This window comes from Pseudochaenichthys georgianus, chromosome 14 (genome assembly GCF_902827115.2).
Source record: "Pseudochaenichthys georgianus chromosome 14, fPseGeo1.2, whole genome shotgun sequence".
NCBI lineage: Eukaryota > Metazoa > Chordata > Actinopteri > Perciformes > Channichthyidae > Pseudochaenichthys > Pseudochaenichthys georgianus.
The window spans coordinates 23,589,368-23,612,983 of record NC_047516.1 but is presented as its reverse complement, the minus strand read 5'-3'; the positions used below and the strand labels follow the sequence as shown (position 1 = coordinate 23,612,983).

The 23,616-nt window shown below is 41.2% G+C and overlaps 2 protein-coding genes and 1 non-coding gene across 4 annotated transcripts; 1 reads left to right on the top strand and 2 right to left on the bottom strand.

The window, feature by feature from the left end:
- Positions 1-462: 462 nt before the first annotated feature.
- On the bottom strand, positions 463-17,604 carry pgk1 (phosphoglycerate kinase 1). 2 transcript variants are annotated; one of them, XM_034098595.2, is made up of 12 exons: positions 17,428-17,604; positions 14,646-14,696; positions 14,304-14,459; positions 11,816-11,960; positions 8,452-8,555; positions 8,247-8,366; positions 6,042-6,156; positions 3,303-3,482; positions 2,332-2,509; positions 1,555-1,653; positions 904-978; positions 463-817 (listed from the first exon to the last, which is right to left on the bottom strand). In XM_034098595.2, the coding sequence occupies exons 1-11, from the start codon at positions 17,490-17,492 to the stop codon at positions 938-940; spliced, it is 1,254 nt and encodes a 417-aa protein (XP_033954486.1). In that variant the 5' UTR covers positions 17,493-17,604; the 3' UTR covers positions 463-817; positions 904-937. The 2 variants fall into 2 exon arrangements, with proteins under 2 accessions (XP_033954486.1, XP_071061570.1); XM_071205469.1 differs by having other exon boundaries at positions 463-978; positions 17,428-17,603.
- A 3,223-nt stretch (positions 17,605-20,827) lies between these two features.
- cox7b (cytochrome c oxidase subunit 7B) lies at positions 20,828-22,775 on the bottom strand. Its single transcript, XM_034099403.2, has 3 exons — positions 22,667-22,775; positions 21,598-21,713; positions 20,828-21,038 (listed from the first exon to the last, which is right to left on the bottom strand). Exons 1-3 carry the CDS (start codon positions 22,701-22,703, stop codon positions 20,952-20,954), a joined length of 240 nt encoding a protein of 79 aa, XP_033955294.1. The 5' UTR covers positions 22,704-22,775; the 3' UTR covers positions 20,828-20,951.
- Positions 22,776-22,997: 222 nt separating this feature from the next.
- Positions 22,998-23,110, top strand: trnal-caa (transfer RNA leucine (anticodon CAA)). Its single transcript has 2 exons — positions 22,998-23,035; positions 23,065-23,110. It is a non-coding gene; the product is annotated as a tRNA-Leu (tRNA).
- Positions 23,111-23,616: the final 506 nt, after the last annotated feature.

Here is a 23,616-nt window from a genome sequence, read left to right as displayed (position 1 = left end):
TTTGCATGAAAGGTGCCGGATCAAGCATTATGTATAACTCACAACAGGGTTAGAGATCGAACCCATAGGATTAGTTTCTTCCGTATTTATTAAGTGATTTAAATAGAAGTTTATCAGCAGAATTCCTTTCAGACTCTGATTTGCATCTTATTAGAACATTTGTACAAGTTTGTTATCGACAGTCATTTCTAATAGAGAAATTAACTATTTCACATTAAAAGTCACACATGCAGGATAATATATCAACCAGCTGAGCACTTAATACTATTGTGTGCTAAAATCAACGTTTGTGAAGTAACTAAAGCGGCCAGGTACACGTAGCGGAGTAAAACAATAACTGAGTTTTACGAGGTGATGGATGATCGTCTTAAATTAAATCGATGTTTTATTATAACCCGTGTAATGATGGACTTGAGTTGTGATCACGACACGTCCTTACAATGAAGACTCAGTGACAGGAAGGTTTTTACACGGTTTTATTAATCTGAGCAGCTCAGAAACCAACGACCAGATTTAAGGACAAAACGTCTACGTACACACACACATCATTCTTATATGTATACTTTATTTATACACACTCAGGGTGGTAAAGTGACGTTTTCCATGGTTGGCTATGCAAAAGTGACGCAGCATTTACACAGGAGCAATGCTTAAGTATGTTGGGGTTAACGCCCAGATTGAACAGATTCAGGCAACAACCGATAAATTCAGAAGGACATGATTATCTGAGAAAATAAACTAGTTCCACTTCAACAAGCCTCTTGATCCATCGTGTCCTCGGTGAGGTGAAGTAAGGCAGAATAAATCTCCGGTTTTACTTTAAAAACAAAGATGGAATAGAAGATTTAATAGCTGGTGAAGCGGCGTTTGTTTTGAGGGAATTTCAGGAGTAGATACACACACCTCTCACACACCCACCAACGGGCTGATGGGAAGTTTAGGCGCTGCTCAGTGCGTCCACGCCGGGCAGGACTTTCCCTGAAAGAGGAAGCAAACACACCGTCATGAACAAGCGACAAACAAAAACAGCAGAAAAAGGAAATAAACCCACAAATATTTAGAAAATGGTTGTGAAAATACTGAATGTCCTCTTCCAATATGAGAGCAACATGATAACAAAGGTATCCCAACTGTAGCTGTGAACATGACAGGACGTCTGATGACCTAGAAGAGCATCAGGACTATTTGAGGCAGATGATAGCTATGTGATGAACATGATGACTCAGCCTCTATGGAGAGAGACATATGACAAGCATGCTCATTTCTGACGTGGAGCTAATCTGAAGTAAACATTGAGTACTGCTTTCTATTCCTCCATCTTGTGACTGTGTGACTCCCTCTCTTGGATATCAGCATGTGAAGGACACTGCTCAGGAACTACTTGATGCTCTGTATGTGATGCTACTTCCATTCTGGAGAGGATCACAGATACACGGATCCTGAGGTTGAAGCTCAAGCCGGTGACGAGGGATATTTTTCTAACAAGAATAAAAGTGTTTTATGAGACATGTCAACAAAGCAAGATGTCACTAGGTCCATGTTTCCGCCTCTCACCCTCCAGCAGCTCCAGGCTGGCTCCGCCCCCGGTGCTCACGTGGCTGACTTTGTCCTCCGTGTCCCACTTAGCGCAGCAGGTGGCGGTGTCACCCCCCCCTAAACACAAACACAGATCAAATGTCATTTAGAAGTTTACCAAACTTATTAAAATTGACCTCAGGTTGTGTTTACAGTATATTTCAAGCTCAGGCTCGTTCGTGGTTGGCTGGCACAATATAACATTCTAAAAGCAAGTCATGTGGTATGTCAATTCCAAAGGGGTAAGGAATATTTCCATACACTAATTATCTTTATTTCACATTTGTGTATTAGCAAATCCCATAAAGCAGGACTTCGAGTCATTTATTAATATGGCTTCAGGAGTTAGATGGGTAATAATTCTTGCTCTAATTATATTGTTGTGAAAGCTGTATTTATTCAATTGTGTTGCTAAAAATGACCTTTTACGTGATGACATTAAACACATCATGATGCAATGTAATTCTTAACTATTTTTTTATAAACCGAGAATAAATGCACCTCTATATAAACTCTGCTTACTGTCTGCTAACAGCTACAATAACTAGCTCTCCATTTGCCAAGTTTAAAATACATGTGTTGTTCATGATGCAGCACAATCAGGGGGAAAGACAGGGTACAAACAAGAACACGTTTTCAGAAAGGCGGCAGCAACTTGGTATCAAAGTATCCTTTCTTATGAAATCCCTTTTTCTTTAACCAACACCTTGATTGTTATGCACACTGCTGAAAACAAATGGACGCCGTCTCTCTTACCGATGATAGTGACGCAGCCGGACTTGGTGACCTCCACCACTTTGTCCATCATGCTCTTGGTGCCCTTGGCGAAGTTGTCAAACTCAAACACGCCGACGGGGCCGTTCCACACGATCTGCTTCGCCCGGCCCACCACCTCGGAGTTGGTCTTAATGCTCTCCGGTCCACAGTCCAGACCCTGAGGAGGGGTTACATTTAAAAAGGTCATCTATTATGCAAAACCCACTTCTTCATGTCTCTTCTACATCAACATGTGTCCCCTCTTCTTCACGTCTCTTCTACATCAACATGTGCCCCCTCTTCTTCATGTCTCTTCCACATCAACATGTGTCCCCTCTTCTTCATGTCTCTTCTCCATCAACATGTGTCCCCTCTTCTTCATGTCTCTTCTACATCAACATGTGCCCCCTCTTCTTCACGTCTCTTCTACATCAACATGTGTCCCCTCTTCTTCATGTCTCTTCTGCATCAACATGTGTCCCCTCTTCTTCATGTCTCTTCTACATCAACACGTGTCCCCTCTTCTTCATGTATCTTCTAAATCAACATGTGTCCCCTCTTCTTCATGTCTCTTCTACATCAACATGTGTCCCCTCTTCTTCATGTCTCTTCTACATCAACATGTGTCCCCTCTGTGGAAACAGACTCTGAAAGTTTCAGGAACAAAGATTCTCTCTTTTTGATCCATTTGTATAAAAACTGTCTGAAAATGAGCTGGTCAGATTTTGGACACTTTATGATGTCATAGCGATGTTTTGTCTTTTGTAACCATTAGCCAATCAGCAACAAGGTAACTCCCAAGGCTGAAACGGAGGGGATTATGGGTAATGCTGCAATGATCCGTTTGGTGTTTGGAGCCAAACACTTCAGAGACATGTTTGTATATATATCTGAGAGCTGTAACATACTGATGAAAAACAGCATCATGGGGGCCTTCAGTGCAGAAGCAGCAATAACAGAACGATGCTCACCATCCAGCCGGCGGGGATGCCAGAAGCGACGGTGGCGGAGCCGGTTGCCGCTTTCTCGTCGAACTTTTCTGCGGTGATGAAGTCGACGGGCAGAGTGATCTTCACTCCGTTCTTCTCTGCTTTGGCCATCAATTCCTTTACGATGCCAGCCCCCTCCTCATCGAACAAGGAGGTGCCGATCTGATGAGAGAGAGAGGCAAGGAAATGTTATATATTAATAATAATTCATTACATTTATCAGAGCGCTTTTCCAAGTGCTCAAAGCGCTTTACATGACATATTACACATATTGGACATGTAACAGTGAATATTGTGGACAATACCCAAAGAAGCAAATTAGGGTGAAGTGTCTTGCTCAAGGACACAACGGCCTGATGCAGCGGCGGGTGTTATTTCTTGTCAGCGTCAAAATATTACGTTTGCAATAATTCCCAGGCAAGATCTATAGGTATATACAGGGTTCACCAACTCAAATGTAAGACCTTTTAATACCACTTTGAATATAATTTAAGACCTATTTCATGGCAAGAAAGAATGAAGGAAAATTGCTAGGAAAGAAGAAATACGTCCCATAATTACTTAAAGTAAATGTATTCATGTTCAACATGAGAACGATGACTGAACATGACAGCATAATCTTACACAGACCAGTGTTAGCCTGTTAAACAAAAAGCGTGTGTGAGAGTGAGTGACAAGAGCTATAGTCAGAGCTCTGCTGTCTTCCTGCTGTTGTATGATTGGTGTTTGGCTACCGTGTTTAGCGTCCACAGCACTAGTGTTAATTTCGTGATTTATTTTTAGTCTTAGTCCTGTGTTAAATTTCCTTTTTAGTTTTAGTCATATTTAGTCACCTTCATCCTGTTTTTATTTAGTCAAGTTTTAGTCGACTAAAAGTCTGAGCATTTTAGTCTTATTTTAGTCAAAGAAAACTAATTATTTTAGTCTACTTTTTGTCAATGAAAACTGTTGAGTCTTTTTTAGTCATCAGATTATATAGAACATTTCAGTCAAACTAGTCAAAACCAATAATTTGTCATTTTAGTATATAAATAAGATTATCTTGTCCTTATTTGATGAAAAACACAGGTTGAATGATTAAGAAAGAAGCTTTGCAGAGAGTATCAGGTTTGTGGTGTTTTTACCAGCTGTGTGTTATGGCCACATTGCTTCCCTTCTGATTAAACAATGCATTCGCTTTTTTTCTCCGCCTCATTGTAGCGAAAATGGGCCCAAATATCACATCGTTTCTTTCTCCCAAGCAGTGGTGGCTTTAGACTTTTTCGTTGTCGGTCATTTTGACGGACAGGATCGTAACATTTCCGTCATAATCCATTATTACCCGTCGAGTGCACAATGTATCACTCACTCGCGCTGACGGGGGAGTATTCGGTTAACGCGAGTGCGACCACTGCTCCCAAGCCCTGTTGTTGCCATTTTATTTTCTGTTAAATAAGGTTAGACAGACCATGAGTTAGACCCGAGTCTTCCTGACAGTTCATATTGTGCCGCTGCCCGGTGTAATTCAAATGTACCGCCGCGCGCAGCACAGAAACAGCTGCTGCTCTGCCGCAGCACCGGAAATGGAACTGCTGGGAGAAAAACTGACTATCAGAGATTTAACGTCATCTTTGATAATATTTCGTCTCCTCATTTTTCGTCAACGAAAGTAAAGAGATTTTGTCATAGTTTTTATTTAGTAAACTACATTTTCGTCTCGTCACTTTTCGTTAACGATATTGCATGATGATTTCGTTACAGTTATTGTTTACTGCCGTCGGTGTCGTCTCGTTTTCGTCATGGAAAAAAAGGTCGTTGACGAACATATTTCGTCATAGTTTTAGTCAACGAAATTAACACTACACAGCACCTCCGCCTTTAGGGTTGACGTAGACTCAAACGTCGCCCGGAGGTTCCCCGGTGTTGTTGCAGGAGCTGCTGCACTAGCTAACGCTCCACTAGCTACTAGCTAACGCTCCACTAGCTAAACAAACGCTAATTTATTTTGCAAAAGGTGCAGCGGGCTTCAAACATGTTCCCTCCACTGGTTTCGACCAAACACTACATTCGATGTTTTCCAACAAATACAGTTGAACTTATTTGTAAGTAGATTCGAAGATACATAATTTCTGACTACCACTAGCTGAAGCTTGGTTGCTAGGTTACTAGCTGGATGTTCTCTGATAAGGGCCCGGGGGAAACAAAGTTAGTGATTACTGGTTCCATGTTGATTTATTTCAATACAGATTGTTAGGGGAACTGAAAGGCTCTTACCGTACTGGTTACTTTGCAGCCCGGACATTTCCCCCAAAACACATTTAGACGCGATCGCAACAACAAATCCCATCTTTTTTAAGACCTTATAAATCATATTTAAGACCTTTCTTATTTTTTTGATCATATTTAAGACTTTTTTTAAGGCTTTAAATTCTGATTATCAAATGTAAGATTTTTTAAGACCCCGCGGGAACCCCGTATATATGTTTAGAGGTCCAATTAGGGTCATTGACGTGATTCTCAATCTCTGCTGTGAAACTAACAACAACATCAGTTTGAAGCAGAACGTTGAGCACAAAGTGGTGAAGAAATCCAACTTGAGAAACACCTGAAATGACACTGATGTTTCTTCAGTCATACAGGGCACATTCAAAATACTATTTACTCCGACAGCAAAAAGAAAGGATTCCCGATTCAAAACATATTTACAATAGCTTTAAAACTGTTAGTTTGAGTCTTCCTCACCTCCATGTTGTTGAGCACTTTGAGGAAGGTGAAGGCCATGCCTCCTCCGATGATCATCTCGTCGACTTTATCCAACATGTTGTTGATCAGCTGGATCTTATCTTTCACCTTCGCTCTGAAACGCAGAGGCGGCAAACATCAGAACAGATAAGAAACGGGCATGGTGAGCAACACTGAAACTTACATGCAGTATAAACTTGTCACATATTTGAACCACATGTCTGAGCTGGGTTTGAATAGTTTAGGAAATGCATTTATCTTTGGTTCCTTCCTTTGTTAGCTTGAACTAGTGAATTTGAAGCTTTGAAAAGAACTTGATTATTGTTGCAGCTCTATACCGTATGGCCGCCTTGTCTCGCTTTAACTGACTGTCCTGGGTCATATAACATCATTCCTTTTGAATTAAAAATGTGTTTTTATTTATTCAGACCCACTTCTTACCAATCATAACAATTCCAACTCTTAAACACAACATCGATCTGTCCCTCTGCAGCTGTTCCTGACAGCCGATCACACTAATGATCAGCGTCCTGTGTGTGACCTGGAGGAGGATTGGCAGCGCGGCTCTACGCCGAGCAGCAGCCACAGCCACACAATGCACTCGGGTCTAAAATGGACTCTGACACAAGGCCATAAGCAACATGAAGCCCCAGCAACTCTGGTTAGAGTCGCTGTAAGAAACAGAGGCTCGGTTTCACACCATTGGAGCTGAACTCATTAGACTGTGGTGCTAAAACTAGACTAAAGCTCGGGAAATAAATAAAAGAAACGCCCGCAGCACAACAGAGACAAAGAAATCACATGTATTTTAAAAAGGTGTCTGCATTTTGTGGCTTATTTTAAATCAAAATGTTTCTTCTCGTTCTGCTTTGGTTATAACCTCCAACCTCTTTTCATTTTAGTTTCCGTCACCGAAACTGCACGACAACAAAACAACGCTGGATAATATTCCTAACATACAACTGTAGGACTATTTTCCCATCCCTGCCAGCTCTCCCTCTTCTCACTGAACTCTGAGGAGCGGTGCAAAGCAGAAAGCAGCTGTTCTGTGAAACCAGATCACATGATGAGCTTAGTCTCTATTCCTGGTTGAGAGGCTGCTGTGAGATGATATCTGAACACGGGAGCGGAACAACGGAAAACACTGACAGAGATCGGTCCTTTAAAAATCAATAGCACATAGAATAATAACTGGTATTCTATAAGGTCGTAAGGCTTATTTTGTCAGCAGGAATCCAACTAGTGAGTTTTAATTTGGTGTTACAGTCTAAACACCCACAAATGCGTTTAACTGCACAATTTATTATATTCTATTTTATTGTATTTACTTGCACTATTATCCGTTTTATTGTGCTGCACTGTTGGAGTGACATTTGACCCAAGAGTGTCATAACTACACTGTAGCTATGCACATGTGCTACTTTAAAGCAGATGTGTGTCTCTTGGCGTAAATCAATCAATGTTTATTTATATAGCCCAATATCACAAATGTTACATTTGTCTCAGTGGTCTTCAGTTTGTACAGAATATCAGTATGACAATACGACACCCTCCGTCCTTAGACCCTCTGTCCTTAGACCCTCTGTCCTTAGACCCTCACATCGTACAAGGAAAAACTTCCGGAGAAAACCCACAGTTTAAAGGGGAACATGGGAGAAACCTCAGGGAGAGCAGCAGAGGAGGAATTCCTCTCCCAGGACGGACAGACGTGCAATAGATGCCGTGTGGAAATCGAAGAGATAATACATTTTAGGTAGACCAAATGTTTGGAAATGCATGTGTATAATAGGAAGATGAATCCACGAGGATATCCATCCAGGACCGATGATCCAGGACCACAGCCACGACTCAAAGAAGTGTAATTATTTGCCGAATGATTTAAAGGACTGTAAGAAATTTTTTAGGTTTAAGAAAATGTATAAAGAAAACTTTTGATTGTAGTCGGGTTTTATGTTTCAGTATTTGTAAGCGACTCAAAGAATATTGCTTTTATTTTACTTTTTAATGGTTATTTAAAAAATGTTTGTAAGAAGGGTCAGGTCAAATAAGATTCTCCTCCTGCTCCTTTCCTCCATGCGCTATAACAAAAACAACCAGTACATGTTTTGTTTTAAATAACTGCCATGTGTGGAATAAACAAATACATGACAATAAAAGCCTTGATTCTTGATAACTTCATCAGTGGTTGCTATGAAGTGTTCTCACCCTCCGAGGATGGCCAGGAAGGGCCTCTGAGGTTTCTCCAGAGCCATGGCAAAGTACTCCAGCTCCTTCTTCATCAGGAAGCCGGCCGCCTTCTGAGGAAGGTTCACTCCCACCATGGAGCTGAGAGAGGAAGAGGAGCCGGGGATATCAACATCACATCATCACTGATGTCACGCCTCCTGTCATTACTCGGCACCCTGCTCACCTGTGGCCTCTGTGAGCTGTCCCGAAGGCGTCGTTCACGTAAATGTCTCCCAGTTTGGACAGAGACGCCCTGAAGGAGTCAATGTCTCCCTGAGAGGCCTTCGTCTAACAGAGGGGAGAGTGAGAGAAGAAGATGTAGCGTGTAGTAGGGTTGGGTACCGAGAACCGGTTCGGAACCGGTTCCAACATTTCGATTCCAACGGCATCATTTAGAAATGTGAATTTCGGTTCCGCATTTCGATTCCTGAGGAAATGTTTCTCGCTGCTCTCCGTAGCCTACTGCATGACTGCAGCGGGGCGGGAAATGTAGCGTTGTATCTACATTTCCTACAGTGTAACCTGAGACCAGGGCCGGCCCGTCGCACTGGCATTATAAATGTTCGCCTAGGGCGCCAGATCTGTGGAGGCGCTGCGCTGACAGCTCTGGGAGAAAAAATAAATGTTTTGACCATTGGTGCTCATCCTAATTTTCGGCCTTGATGTAACAACATTCATAATTAAGTAAATATAACACCCTTTTCATCCCGGTTACACTTTTCATTTGCCCTGTACGATGGGCGCTGCAAGTGATGAAAATGGGGGATGTTGGCTTATCTGGCAACCGCAGCTCACAGCCAAAGTGCGCGTGAGCGAGGGAGAAAGGGAGGGTGCACTGGAACCGGCGCTGTTGTTATTAGCATCTGGTGCTAGCTGCTCTAACGGAAGAAGAAGATGTTTCTACAATGATGTGGAGGAGAGTCCTCTCCAGTCAGACTGAGAGGCTGATAACTTCAGCTCAGTGAGGTAAAGGACTCGGAGTGTTTAGATAGTTCACTTTAGTCTAAGTTATCTCAGTGGGTCTCAAACGTTTTGATCACAATTTATGTAAACACATATTTCCAAGGCACTCTTTTATAATTATTGGGATAAAACAGGTTTGAAATCATTCCAATGTATACTATAGGACAGTAAACCAGACATATCGTTTTAAACTGGAGATAAAAAAATATGCATAAATAAAATAGTAAAATAAGATATGAATGAACAACAAAAATAAAATGCGTTACATGTAGGCTATTTGTTATTTAATTATTAAAATGTAAACCGATCTTTTTCATATGGGTGTTTAGAGTTGTACCCCCTAGATCTAGTCTCTAGTAATTCTGCTTCAAGTGCACCAGATTGAAGCATTTTACTTCAAAATGTTCAAACATTTCTTCCCGGTATGCCTGAGAAGGCAGATATGCTTGTTTTTCTCAACAAGAACTGTTTTTAAAAGTTGGACTGTTGCACTGTTGTAGCTTCAGTGGTTCTCAGGTTAAAGTTACATAGCAGTGAATATAAACAGACTGATTAATGTGAATATTACTTTAAACTAACCTGTGTAAAAGTTTCTCGAATAAATGTAATTTTGTTGGTGGAAGAAGCAAGTATCATTTTTTTACCCTGCCCCTCAAAGAATCGGAATCGAGAACCGTTAAGAACCGGAATCGAAAAGTAGAATCGGAATCGTGGAAATTCAAACGATACCCAACCCTAGCGTGTAGTGATCCTTTAACATGCATCTGGTCAGCGTGGTGTCCTAAACAATCATTACCACACAACAAAGCAGCATTTTCTAAAGGATCATGTTTGTGTTACAAATAGCCTTCGTGCAAACAAACGCAACGTGGTTAAATGTGCAAGAACAGGGTCTATGCAGGAACCCTGAAGTCACATGGAAGACCTTTTAAGACCTTTTTAAGACCCTTTCCATACATTTTAAGACCTCATCGCCACTTGGAGTACTAACCGGTTACCTTGGCGACACACTTTACCTCACATTGACTTAAACAGTATGGATTGTCCTTCCTCCTTATCTTCCAACCATTTGGACGCAGACTTGCATTTCCCCATAACGATGTTGTTTAACAACCGGCGTAAACGGACCTTCGCGCTATCAAGCAGTGAGCGTGCGATGTCCTGTTCAGATGACGTCAAACCCAACGGGATGCCATCAATAAACTACACAGAATCACACTACACACCTACGCAGTGATTACATTCAGGCAACAATATTTCCATTCAAAACATTGTTGACTGGCTGTGTGTGTCTGAGAGTCCGTCATTGTGGATCAGGTTCCTGCTGCACTCAACAGCTGAAGGTCGTGACTGAGAGAAGAGGGCAGAAATAAGGTCACCAGAGCTCCTCAGTGTCGTTCAAAGGTCACACGAGTGCTGAACGCTACAGTTCCTCCTTCAGACTAGACAGTCAACACAAACGACTGCTGTGTTTTAACTTTTCCCTCCGAAGCTCAGTTACAAACGACACCCACCTTGTTCTTGTGCACATTATAGTCTTTCTGAGATCACTTCAGCCCCAGAGAAATGTCTGTATATCGAGTTTGATATTACAGCAGGAACCGTCCCACATGCCACACAGGCCTCAGGACAGGAAAAGCAACACCAGCAGCCCCACTGACCTTCAGGGGAAATGTCAGGAGGTCAAACTGCTGATCCGACGAGGCAGACTGACATTATTCAAATGTGTGAAGACAGCCCTGAGCCTGGTTCTGTAGTTGCATATCAAATAGGGCTGGACGGTTCCTTTAGCTTTAAAAGTCCAGTGCACTCCCTTCCTTTACAACTGTGCGCTGTAAAACCTAAATAAACGTTGTGCGCTGCAGTTGTTATTAACAAATTAGATGTTTTTCGGAAACAGCCACCCCCACCAGTCCCTGCACCACTCCTGGCTATGACATCATCAGACGGTGACTCAGCTTTTCAGAGGGACACTGCAGCTGGAGTGACTGTGCGGTTCCTTCAGGTGACCCAGCACAGCACAAAGATAAAGCACCAAAAACCATCCGACTGACGTATATCTTTAATTTCCATATGTTATGTATGAAATAATTTTATTTTGTACGGATGAAAGGAAATATAATATTTTTGTAGAGATACCACACACAGCGCTATTGGGTTTGACCAGTGAGGGAATGTCTGCCTCAAAGTCAACTTTATTGTCATTCTTTCAGTTTGTGTGCACAGACGGAGAGATCGAAATACCGATATGTTAGAGCCACTATTTTGTTTGATAAGAAAGGCCACCTAATTGTGACGTCTGTAGTCACACTATAAAAGACCCACGGCCCCTGCTCTAAAGTGACAGTGATGGGCAGAAAGACGCCGCAGAGGAACAGTTTAATTACCCTTTAAGTTCTATAAGCCTTATCAAGAAAGAATACCCAAGTTGTTTGTTATTTGAGTTTTGCCTATTTGTTTTGAATATTGTAAAGGCCTCTTTTGTCTGTTTAAGGCATCTAGTGGCTTGATAGATAAACAAGGAAGGAAGCCACGACAAGTCACTATGCCTCTTTGTTGTGCCCCGTGTCTGGATGCTGCCTCACCTTGTTTCCGGCGGCGTCCTTGCCCTTTCCCTCCTCGGCCACGTGGAAGCGGAGGTTCTCCAGCAGGATGACGGAGCCGGTGGCGGGGTCAGCGCAGGCCGCCTCCACCTCTGCTCCCACACAGTCCTTCAGGAAGGTGACGTCCCTGCAGTCACCAAGTGAACAGGGAGGATGTGTGTTATGTCCTATTACTTCATTATTTGAACATTTTCCGTATCTTTCCGACTAAAAATGCTTTATTATAAAAGATTGTAACTTGAATTCCTTTAAAGATCTCCTATCATGCTATTTTGAGGCATATATTATAACAGAGTATATGCAGGAATCCTGAAGTCAAATGTAAGACCTTTTAAGACCCTTTCCATACATTTTAAGACCTCATCGCCACTTCGAGTTTTAACCGGTTACCTTGGCGACACACTTTACCTCACATTGACTATATACAGCAGGGGTGCCCCACATCTCGCGATCGACCGCGGGGAGATTCCCAGTCGATCGCGAGATGTGTCTAAAAATAGAACAACAATATTCTGTTTTATCGTTAATGTCCTATAAAAAAAATCTTCCTGTGCCAGAATAATGCACTTGAACGCATCAAAGCTTTGTGATTGGCCGGCGTGACCCCATGTGTCGGGGCGTGGCTGGTGGGCAGTGGGCAGTATTTCGCTGACGTTGTCCGTGTCAACAGGAGTGACAGTCCGCACACACACAAGACCGAAATTATGGCAGAAGCAAAAGAGCCCAAAATATATCATTTTCACTCGGAGTGGGAGGATGATTATTTGTATCTATTCCAATTCAAAGTCCATCTGTCTCATCTGCAATGCGAGCGTGGCTTTATCGAAGAAGGGTAATTTAGGAGCGGCATTTAAAAACACTGCACAAACGCTACGAGACGGAATTCCCATCTAAGTCTGCCCTACGCTCCCAAAAGGGGAGGGGCCTGAAAGGACAGCTAAATGCATGGGAGCCTGCCTGCAGACCTCCACTCTCAGGACAGTTCCGGTGCAGACCTCCACTCTCAGGACACCTCCACTGTCAGTACAGGTTTTTGATATAATAAAAACTCAAGTTAGATACCGTTATTAATCAGCTGTGAGTTTTAGTTTGTTTGAACTTAGTCATTATAATTATTGTACAAAATGGTATAAGAATGCAAACTTAAATTGATTATAGTCCATTATCAATTCAGGTTAAGAAACTAGTGTTGCTTGCATCCTATTAAAAAGGCATTTATTTTTATACTCTATTAAAATGCAACAAAAAAGGGTTTGATTCTATTAATTTTGTCTTTTTTATTGCACTTTGGCAGCAGATTCCTGAGTAGCTTCAGATCTGAGTTGTCTTATTATTAAGCCTCATTTATACTTTTGTAGCAACACTATTTTTATATAATGGCAAAGAAAGCGTTCAGTGTCTTTTCTTTTCCCTGTGTCACATGTGGCAGCACTGTTCAATGTTTCTTGAAGACATTACCCACTGTAGTTTGTGACGTGTGAATAAACTCCAACTATGTATCAACAACACTGTTGTGTAACTTCAGTTACATACTTGTATGTGTGTAGATTAGAAAGAGGTAAAATAAAGGATCTGCAGTATTTTATGAAGTATTAATCGTACAAAGGTCAGTTTTATACAAGTAGAAGTGTGTATTTACCTGGTAGTAGGCTGTCAGTAATGGCTATGCCTCTCTATTTGGACTGGTAGATCTCGGCAGACTGGCAACTTCAAAAGTAGCTCTCGGTTCAAAAAAGGTTGGGCACCCCTGATATACAGTATTGATTGTCCTTCCTCCTTGTCTTCCAACCATTTGGACGCAGACTTGCATTTCCCCATAACGATGTTGTTTAACAACCGGCGTAAACGGACCTTCGCGCTATCAAGTAGTGAGCGCGCGATGTCCTGTTCAGATGATGTCAAACCCAACGGGATGCCATCAATAAACTCCACAGAATCACACTACACACCTACGCCATGATTACATTCAGGCAGACTGTAGAACACATCCTCTTTGGACCATTTATATACTTATTGGAAATAAGCTACAAAATGTAATACCTTGGAAAATGCCGTTTAATACTTTTTAATAGCCTTCATTTTCGCTAAATTGATTTATCAACTTTTAATACTTTTTAAGACCCCGCAGACACCCTGTATACGTCTCATATATATACAAAACATGTCTATGAAGTGTTTTGCTCAAAATACCAACAGATCACCCATTCTAGCCGTGCCTCATACCCCTCTATTTCAGCTCCGTTGTTCCCCCGTTTTTAGAGATTTGGGTACAGAGGAAAAGAGAGAGGGTCTTGTTTTCTGACACTTTGTGAGTTCCCCGACGCACCAGGGATACATTTATGTATAATAACAAGTCGTAAAAAGTGCATTTAGCATGATAGGAGACCTTTAATGTAAAAGTACAAATATTCTGGTTACTTATTTATCAACTAAGCGAGCACAACCGCAATTATAAATTCTATAAACTAACCTCCCCAGCAGGGTTTTGAGCTCGGCACCGATAGGCTCCAGGGAATATTTCTCCGGCATAGCGTTCCCGTCGGGGCGGCCCAGATGGCTCATCAGAACCACAGATTTGGCACCATTGTCCAGGCAGTGTTGGATGGTGGGACCGGCTGCCTTGATCCTGTAAAAATATCAAAAACATTAACATTCTGCCGTCTTCCTTAGAGAAACACGTTTTTATGCTAACAATATAAATTCTGTTGCATCAACTCTTCGTCAAAATGATAAAAGGGCAATATTCTAACTGATCGCTGATTTATTTATTTAGGGAACAGATTACATTCTTCAGAGATCAGACAGACTTTACCTATGGTTGTTTGTGATCTTCTTGTCCTTCATGGGAACATTGAAGTCGACCCTGAAAGAGAAGACAACATTACTAGAAAGAAATGGACAGAGAAAGAGTTGCGGCATTACAAACGTTTTGTCACACATTTCCTTTTCTGGGAATTAAACCTGTCGTCAAACGGAATCAGCGCACCGTGGGGTTCATTCAAAAGAAACGCAATCAAAGCAAACGTTTTATAAAAACGATCATATCATGTCTGACGACGTTAAACGGTGTAAGGAGGTCATCTTCATGTTGAGTTAAATCAACAGGAAGAAAGGCACTCAAAGAAGATATAACTAATAATATCTGTGTATCCTAATCTTTATCTGAAAATGTTCAGAAATACTGGCTTCAAACTAAATGCAAACACCTAGAAACGTGTTGTGTTGCTGCTGCATTGCATTCTGGGTCCTGTAGGATTACTCTGTAATCATTACAAAAGATACGTTCAGACACTTTAATGAAGCATCGGGGTCTTTGTGTAACTGTAGCCAACGAGGCGGTGGCACAGAGCCGTGCAGCGCTGCATGCTGGGAGCCTGTGAGAACAAGCTGCATCCCTCGTCCTCCAGACAGTTACGTAATCCCCCCCCCCTCTGAAGACCCAAGAGACACACGATCTGCCTGAACACACAGTCTGAACGCACACCACCGTACACTCCTTTGTTTAGCTTAGAAACAGCAGAGTCAGCACTTCAGCAGCTCGGTGCCATCCAAAAACAACTGCAGTAGTTTTCCGCTCGTACATCGATTTCACCTGCTGCTCTTGAGGAGGATTCGGCATTTCATTAAACGTTTTTCTGCATCATTTACACAAAACCGCTTCAAGGATGAGTTGACTAGTTGATAAGCCAAATCAAACAATTGTTTTTTATTAAATCAGTTTTTTTTGTTTTTTTTTAAGGCAAAAATGGTGGATAATGCCATTTTTAGCGACTCAAATATGGAGATTTCCCGACGCCGTTTTATATCCTTGTTATTTGGACTGACATTTAAAGACAACGTTGATGGAAATGTTGACCTTTTATCTGACATTTTATGGACTAAATGACTAGTCTTTAAATCAAGGAAATAGTTGGCAGATGAAATGATCATTCGTTGTTTGAGTTAATACTCACACCTGTCTGACAAAGAGCTGAAGCAATAAGATCATCGCAAGACCTGAACACTGAGGAGCTGCAGATATTCACCGGTGAGGGGATGACCAACTTTAACTAGTGATTGGGTAGAAAGGCTAGTTAGGACTCATAATCTCCACTTGGTTACCTTTAGTAACTTGTTTCATCAGTCGCAGAACGGTAGGCTATGACAGGCATTTTGTCTAAGCTTTCAACAGAGAAAACAATGTCCTTGGGTCAATGTATTGTTGTTGACTAGTAAATAAGAAGGAAGGGTCATCATGTGCAATGCTTCTAGAGGAAATCAGTTCATGTGTACACACACACACACACACACACACACACGCACACACACACACACGCGCACACGCACACACACGCGGTGTGATATGAAGTATATGATTGTCTCTTACACCAAGACTTAATTTGACCTTTTAACCAGCGCAGTGTGGGCTGGGGTCTGCTGCTGCTGCTGCTGCTGCTGCTGCTGCTGCTGCCGGTGAACCTTGACCTATGCTGCCTGTAGTTCAATCACCAAGCCGAGCAAACCGAAGTGGCCCTCTGACATTTCCACAGAGGGTGTCAGTTTCAAGTGAACTTCCATCAGCAATAGCTATCACAGAATTATAATGCATTACACATGAATATAAAGTCATTAAAAGCAGCTCCACCGTTACCAGCTGCAACATTTAAATGAACACTGGAATGCATCAATATTTATTATCCAGTTTTACAATGCAGATTATTTAGAATTATCCACAATTCGACCCATTTGGTAAGTTTTGATACTAGTATTGTTTTCACCTTCATGACTTTCACTATAGTTATAACTTATATAGCAGTGATGTTACTTTTATAAGAACACAATACTTCTACTAGTGGAATAAAAGTCATGCATTAGAATATGCTTAAGTATAGGTATAATTATCCCTTTACATTGCTGCTGTGAATCCCCCTGTATGGATCAATACAGTATTTTTGATATAATATTATAGTTTGTTGGTCATATTATGCATTTCCAATCTTAACCTGGGGAGTTACTCAAGTAAAGTACAAGTAACTCGAATTGTACTTATGTATTTAAGTACGTGTGCTTGGTTCAAATGGCTATTTGTCTTTCAACTCAGTGGTGAAAGTATCAATTAACACTCAAGTATTATGGTTAGGTACAATTGCAAAAATGTTTTTGAAGGTTTTATAGACTAATAGATTACATATTTCACATATTGATACTTGCATGACTAATGAACTTCCTTCCATAGGTCATCTATGCAGTGTGGGACAAACATGTTAAAATGATGCAATGATGTTACTGTGCATAGATTTTAAAGGATTGACTAACTATTGTCGGATACAGCAGTTGGTTGCATCCATGCAGCATCTCCTCACAGGCACGTAATGTTGTTACATGGATGAAAAAAACGTGACGCCAATAAATTAGCCATCAATTCAGTGTCACTGTGGCAGCACCAAACCGTGTGTAACTCCATTATATAAACAGACTAACGTGTAACCACATTAATTATATATGTGCGGAGTGGAAAATCTCCAAACGGTCAGTTAGCTGGTTTAGCTAACGTCAAATAATCCCATTTCCGTTTAGCTTGTTGCAACGATTAGGACAGTAACGTAGCAACCAACCTCACAATGACACGCTTCCCTTTAACGTCCACTTTATCCAGGGTGAGTTTGGTAGAGAGAGACATGTTTCTTGTATTTTGCCGGTTCTGCTCCTTCCTTAGCTGGGTCTCCTCCGCTTCCTTCGACTGGTTAGCTACCGAGTGGCGGTGACCTTAACACGGCGTGGAGTAGCAGAGGCAGGGCGGTTCTCTTTATACATCCATGGTTACCATTGGCTGTGATAGATTACACCTCCGTCTTGTGATTGGTTAAAGGTGGCGGAGAGGAGCTGTTTCATTGGATACGGTTGCTGCTTGTTCTATGACGTAACCACGTTGCTCCCAGAACGATCCTGTTGAAGTGTACTCAATTGCACCTTTTCTGCTAATTCCTGTTTCTAGTATATTTCTCACTTCATTAGTTAATAGTTAAAAAGTATATGTTTATGATACGATGCAGAATTAGTTTAATCTACCTAGTACTAGAGAAAGCACCTACAATTGGTTCAATTATGATTAACACTTTGAAAAACAACTTTAAAGAACATGAATTCTTTAATAATGGTAAATACAGAATGTTATGGTATTCTTTAATAATATAAACCTTTAAAAGAAGCCCTTCTGCTAAATTACTTTGATGCTTTAATTTCCTCTGAAAATGTTTGTAACTCTACGTACTTAACATTTTGATGCAAGACTTTTGGTTTTAAGATGTAACTACTATCACGACATTAAAATATAACATTTGAACTCGGCGGAAACAGAAAACCTATGAAGTGCTTGAGCTTACAGCAGTAATATACACTGAACACAAATATAAATGCAACACTTTTGTTTTTGCTCCCATTTTTCATGAGATGAACTCAAAGATCTAAAACATTTTCTATATACACAAAATAACCATTTCTCTCAAATATTGTTCACAAATCTTGAAAAAATCTGTGTTAGTGAGCACTTCTCCTTTGCCGAGATAATCCATCCCACCTCACAGGTGTGGCATATCAAGATGCTGATTAGACAGCATGATTATTGCACAGGGCAGGCCACAATAAAAAAGAGGGGTCTGCCTGCAGACCTTCACTCTCAGGACAGTTCCGGTGCAGACCTCCACTCTCAGAACAGGAAGTGCACGCTAAGAATTCCAAAATAAAATCACCACTATCAGTACAGTGCCACTGTACTCGAATCAATATTAATCAAACTATTATTCATTTATACATTTTAAGAATGGCTTTCATCTTTTTTGAGAATGAGTTCTTATTTGATTTGATTTATTTGGGTCCACAACAGATGATACAAATGTTTGTGTCAGTAAATGTGTGGCGGGGGTGTTTGTGAAAATAACGGGGACAGAGCTGCTGTCAGACGATCAGCTGTGTGGCGTCATCACAAACGGACGTCGCTTCACGTGACGCTCCGGAGGAAAGGACGTCCCATTGCTCTTAAAACTAATTTCCCTGCTTCTCGTGGTTTCCTTGCGTCCCTCCATGCTTCCCTGGTGGGAGGGACTAGACGCAGGGAAACGACGCAAGTGATGGAAGCAAGGATTTAATTTAACCGACCTGAGAGTGGAGGTCTGCAGGCAGGCTCCCATGCAATAAAAGGCCACTCTAAAAATGTTCAGTTTTATCACACAGCACAATGCCACAGATGTCGCACGTTTTGAGGGAGCGTGCAATTGGCATGCTGACAGCAGGAATGTCCACCAGAGCTGTTGCCCGTGAATTGAATGTTCATTTCTCTACCATAAGCCGTCTCCAAAGGCGTTTCAGAGAATTTGGCAGTACATCCAACCGGCCTCACAACCGCAGACCACGTGTAACCACACCAGCCCAGGACCTCCACATCCAGCATGTTCACCTCCAAGATCGTCTGAGACCAGCCACTCGGACAGCTGCTGCAACAATCGGTTTGCATAACCAAGGAATTTCTGCACAAACTGTCAGAAACCGTCTCAGGGAAGCTCATCTGCATGCTCGTCGTCCTCATCGGGGTCTCGACCTGACTCCGGTTCGTCGTCGTAACCGACTTGAGTGGGCAAATGCTCACATTCGATGGCGTCTGGCACGTTGGAGAGGTGTTCTCTTCACGGATGAATCCCGGTTTTCACTGTTCAGGGCAGATGACAGACAGCGTGTGTGGCGTCGTGTGGGTGAGCGGTTTTCTGATGTCAATGTTGTGAATCGAGTGGCCCGTGGTGGTGGTGGGGTTATGGTATGGGCAGGCGTATGTTATGGACGACGAACACAGGTGCATTTTATTGATGGCATTGTGAATGCACAGAGATACCGTGACGAGATCCTGAGGCCCATTGTTGTGCCATTCATCCACGACCATCACCTCATGTTGCAGCATGAGAATGCACGGCCCCATGTTGCAAGTATCTGTACACAATTCCTGGAGGCTGAAAACATCCCAGTTCTTGCATGGCCAGCATACTCACCGGACATGAAACAGAGAGACTTAAATTCCTTCTGTAACCAACAGATTCTGCGGAAAGCAGAGAGCATTCTGAACTCTCCAGGTCATGTACTTTCACATGAATTTCGTCTGTTGCCATCAGGGCGTAGATATGCTCTACCTGATCAAAGGACTAATGGCTTTTCTAAATCATTCATCCCTTCTGCACTCAAACTTTTAAATTATTGAAAAGGCTTTTAGTTTAACTTGATTATTTATTTATTATTGTGATGCTTTGAACTATTTATAGTGTAAATTGGAATTATCCACATCTGTGCTCCCGGGTGTATCTGTGTGTTTTCTCCTAGTATGTTCCTGCCTGTGTACATGACATAAGCTGCTGCTCATAACCAATTGCCGCTTGCGGGATTAATAAAGTTGTTGATCGATGTCACCCATTGAGCATGTTTGGGATGCTCAGTCTGGATCGGCGTATACGACAGCGTGTTCCAGTTCCTGCCAATATCCAGCAACTTGGCACAGCCATTGAAGAGGAGTGGACCAACATTCCACAGGCCACAATCAACAACCTGATCAACTCTATGCGAAGGAGATGTGTTGCACTGCGTGAGGCAAATGGTGGTCACCAGATACTGACTGGTTTTTGGAGCAAAAACAAAAGTGTTGCGTTTATATTTTTGTTCAGTGTATAATGGATTAAAAAAGAACTACAATCATCACATTGTATGCCTCCGTCAACCGGTCAAGCTGCAGTTTAAATATCACTTCTTCATTTTATCCTTAGACATTGGTGTGGAATGGTCAGACTTAACAAATAAATCATTGAACCGGTTTGATGAGGCCACAGTGACCTTGATCGCTTTTCACCACATTGTAATTAGTTTTCCCCTGAATCCAAAAAGACATTTTTGCCAAATTGAAAACAATTCCATAAAGGCTTTTCTGAGATATCACGTCACAAGAACCGGTTGGGCATACAAAAAACCTGGGGAAATGATCAGTAGAATCACATTTAATTTATTTGGACAAAGTAACACGTTGGAATAAACAGACATTCACTGTTAATCATCTGTACAAAGAGAAGGTTTATTATTAGGTGGGGTGCAGGTCTGTCATGGCAGATCTTCACTCCTCCTCTGCCTCTCTCCACTCTTTGGGCATGACCTTCCCAACAGGTGACAGATTCCAGGTGATGCCAGTCTGAGTCAGCACCTGCACAAAGACAACACTAGTTTTAAGGGCAATGGCACACTTGTATTGGACTAGGTAAGACTTTGCAGTGCACATTTGTCAAAAATTGTAAATGCAAGTTCTGTTCACACGAAAAGTAAGATAAAGAATAAGTTTCTGTATCAAAATGATACAACAAAACCAGGGGTTGGTCAACGGAAAACATACATAATTAAATACAAACAACTCAAGTACATTTTTATATCCAAAGTTAAAACTAACTGAGCATATTAAAGTATTTTTATTGTAATAAAATACCATTGCAATGTAAGACTTGTCAGTAAATAAACACGCAGAGTTCGCCCTCCAGTGGTTAACAAGTTGTATGTACCCATTTACTTTCTGAGCAGCAAAACGCAAATTCTTTACAGGTAGGCTAACTGGTGTGATTTGTTTGCATGATGAAGCAAATTTAATTCCAATAAATTAGGACCTTTGCACACATCCATTATATTTGCAACTTCTCAGCCATTTAATTTCATTTGAGTTAAGTTTGTTTTAATGTTTCTGACTGTTCTGTAACTGGAATCCCAGAACTTACGTATGACCACACAGCCACGCAGAAGCCGGCTCCAGAAACCATCAGGATGTTGCCGTACTTCTTGTTGAAGTTCATTTGGGCGGTGGAATTGTGCCTCACCTGCCTTGCGGCCTGACCTGGAAGACAACAAAACAAAGTGGCATTTATATACTGCACAATTACCATGTTGTTATCTTTAAAAAGCAGTTGTTCATGCCTTTCATTGTGCCATACACTTTATGGAATTACTCGGGCTTCTATGAAATTAATATAAATACATGAAAAATAGGCTAAATTCAGGGTAAGGTTACGAAACAGAAAATCAATCATATCTGGATACTCTGATGAAGATTGCCATTTTCTGTCTGTTTTATTTTCCAGGCTCTTCTGCATATCATATCAACAACAGCAGATAAGGATAGGTTTGATTTTTGTTTAAATAAAGTACAGTTTGAAGTACAATACAAATGGCTATACTATATTTATTGTTCTCTTAATGTGAATCTTATGTTCATGACTAATCTTTCTCTGTTTTCACTTGCTCTGCCTGTGACTTGGCCTTTTTTTCAACGACTTCTAAATGAGTTAGCCAGATGAGAAGACAATGTCCTTGTTTACCCTTCCATTTGACAGTCGAAAAGTCTAATTTTAAGCACAACACATAGACAGTTAAAGGTTGGTTACTTTTGAAAAGACTAAAAGGCAATCCGTCTTTCACATAACTGATTTACAAATATAAATAACATTATAAATAAAACAGCTTAGTATCATTATGCTAACTCTTACAGGTCAGTTTACTTGGGCATCGCGATGGTAAATTGGCATATTAAAAGAGCACTTCCACATTTTAGATTAACTCAATACTAAAGTACAAACTACCTTGATTTATGGAAGATACTTCAAGGGATTCAGTAAAGACAATTAAAACGTCTTCGGGAGATGCTAATGTTAGCTTGGCTAGCAACGTTAGCACGCTGACCGAGGTGACCCACCAAAGACAGGAGGGTCAGACTTATGGTCGATATTAAAATGTCACTTGGCATCAATACACACATCTAACATACATTCCTACAAACACTGGTTTTCTTACCGGTGAGGTTGAGTGCAGCTTTAGCAAACCGGAACATGTTGTCTATAGCTTGGTTACTTTAGCCTCGGATACCCTTGAAGACGGAAGTGTAATATGGCCGCCGCACATAGACAAAACGGAAATTACGTTGGCCAGTGTTAGCATCCGCCGAGCAAAATGTTACGCTGAAAATTATGCAAACTAGTAATTCACACAGTTTAAGACATATAAATACAATGAAACACGTACAGTAATTTATATTTGTCTATTTGGTAAATACAGCAACATTTTGACTTCTATATGGGTTTGTATATTGAATAAAAACCTACTGGAAGTCCCTTTTCATCATCGTGTCAGGATGGCCGAGTGGTCTAAGGCGCCAGACTCAAGGATTAAGCCCCTTCCGCTTGAAACGGGATTTCTGGTCTCCGAATGGAGGCGTGGGTTCAAATCCCACTTCTGACATATCTTTTTTGTTTTGTTTTATGAGTGGAAAAAACGACAACATCAACAATGCGATAATAAATGGCGTCAAAATCATTGTACTTAATGGGAAACAAACATCCACTTTTGATCGCAACTGGGTGAGACAACTGAAACCAATTCTTGTTGTGTAAAAAAGTAGCTTTCGAGAGCTTATTTTTTACAAAAGAGATAATAAACAGTCACCGATGTCTTATTAATTAAGTGGAATTTCAACAATACGTCTCTAGGTTCTACACATTCAGCCACTGCCATTACATTGACCAATCAAAGTGGTCCAACAAAGACCCAAAACATTAAGTCACACAGTGTTAAACTGAATAACAACAGTATGTTAACTCATCTGTGACTGCAGCAATCTTTCCATGTTCAAATCACAAATCTAAACACACTTTTCAGAACTGCTTTTAATCTGTAATTAATGTTGAGTTTGATATATTTTAAGAGTGTAGTTTTATATATTGTTAAATGATGTGTTACTCTGTAAA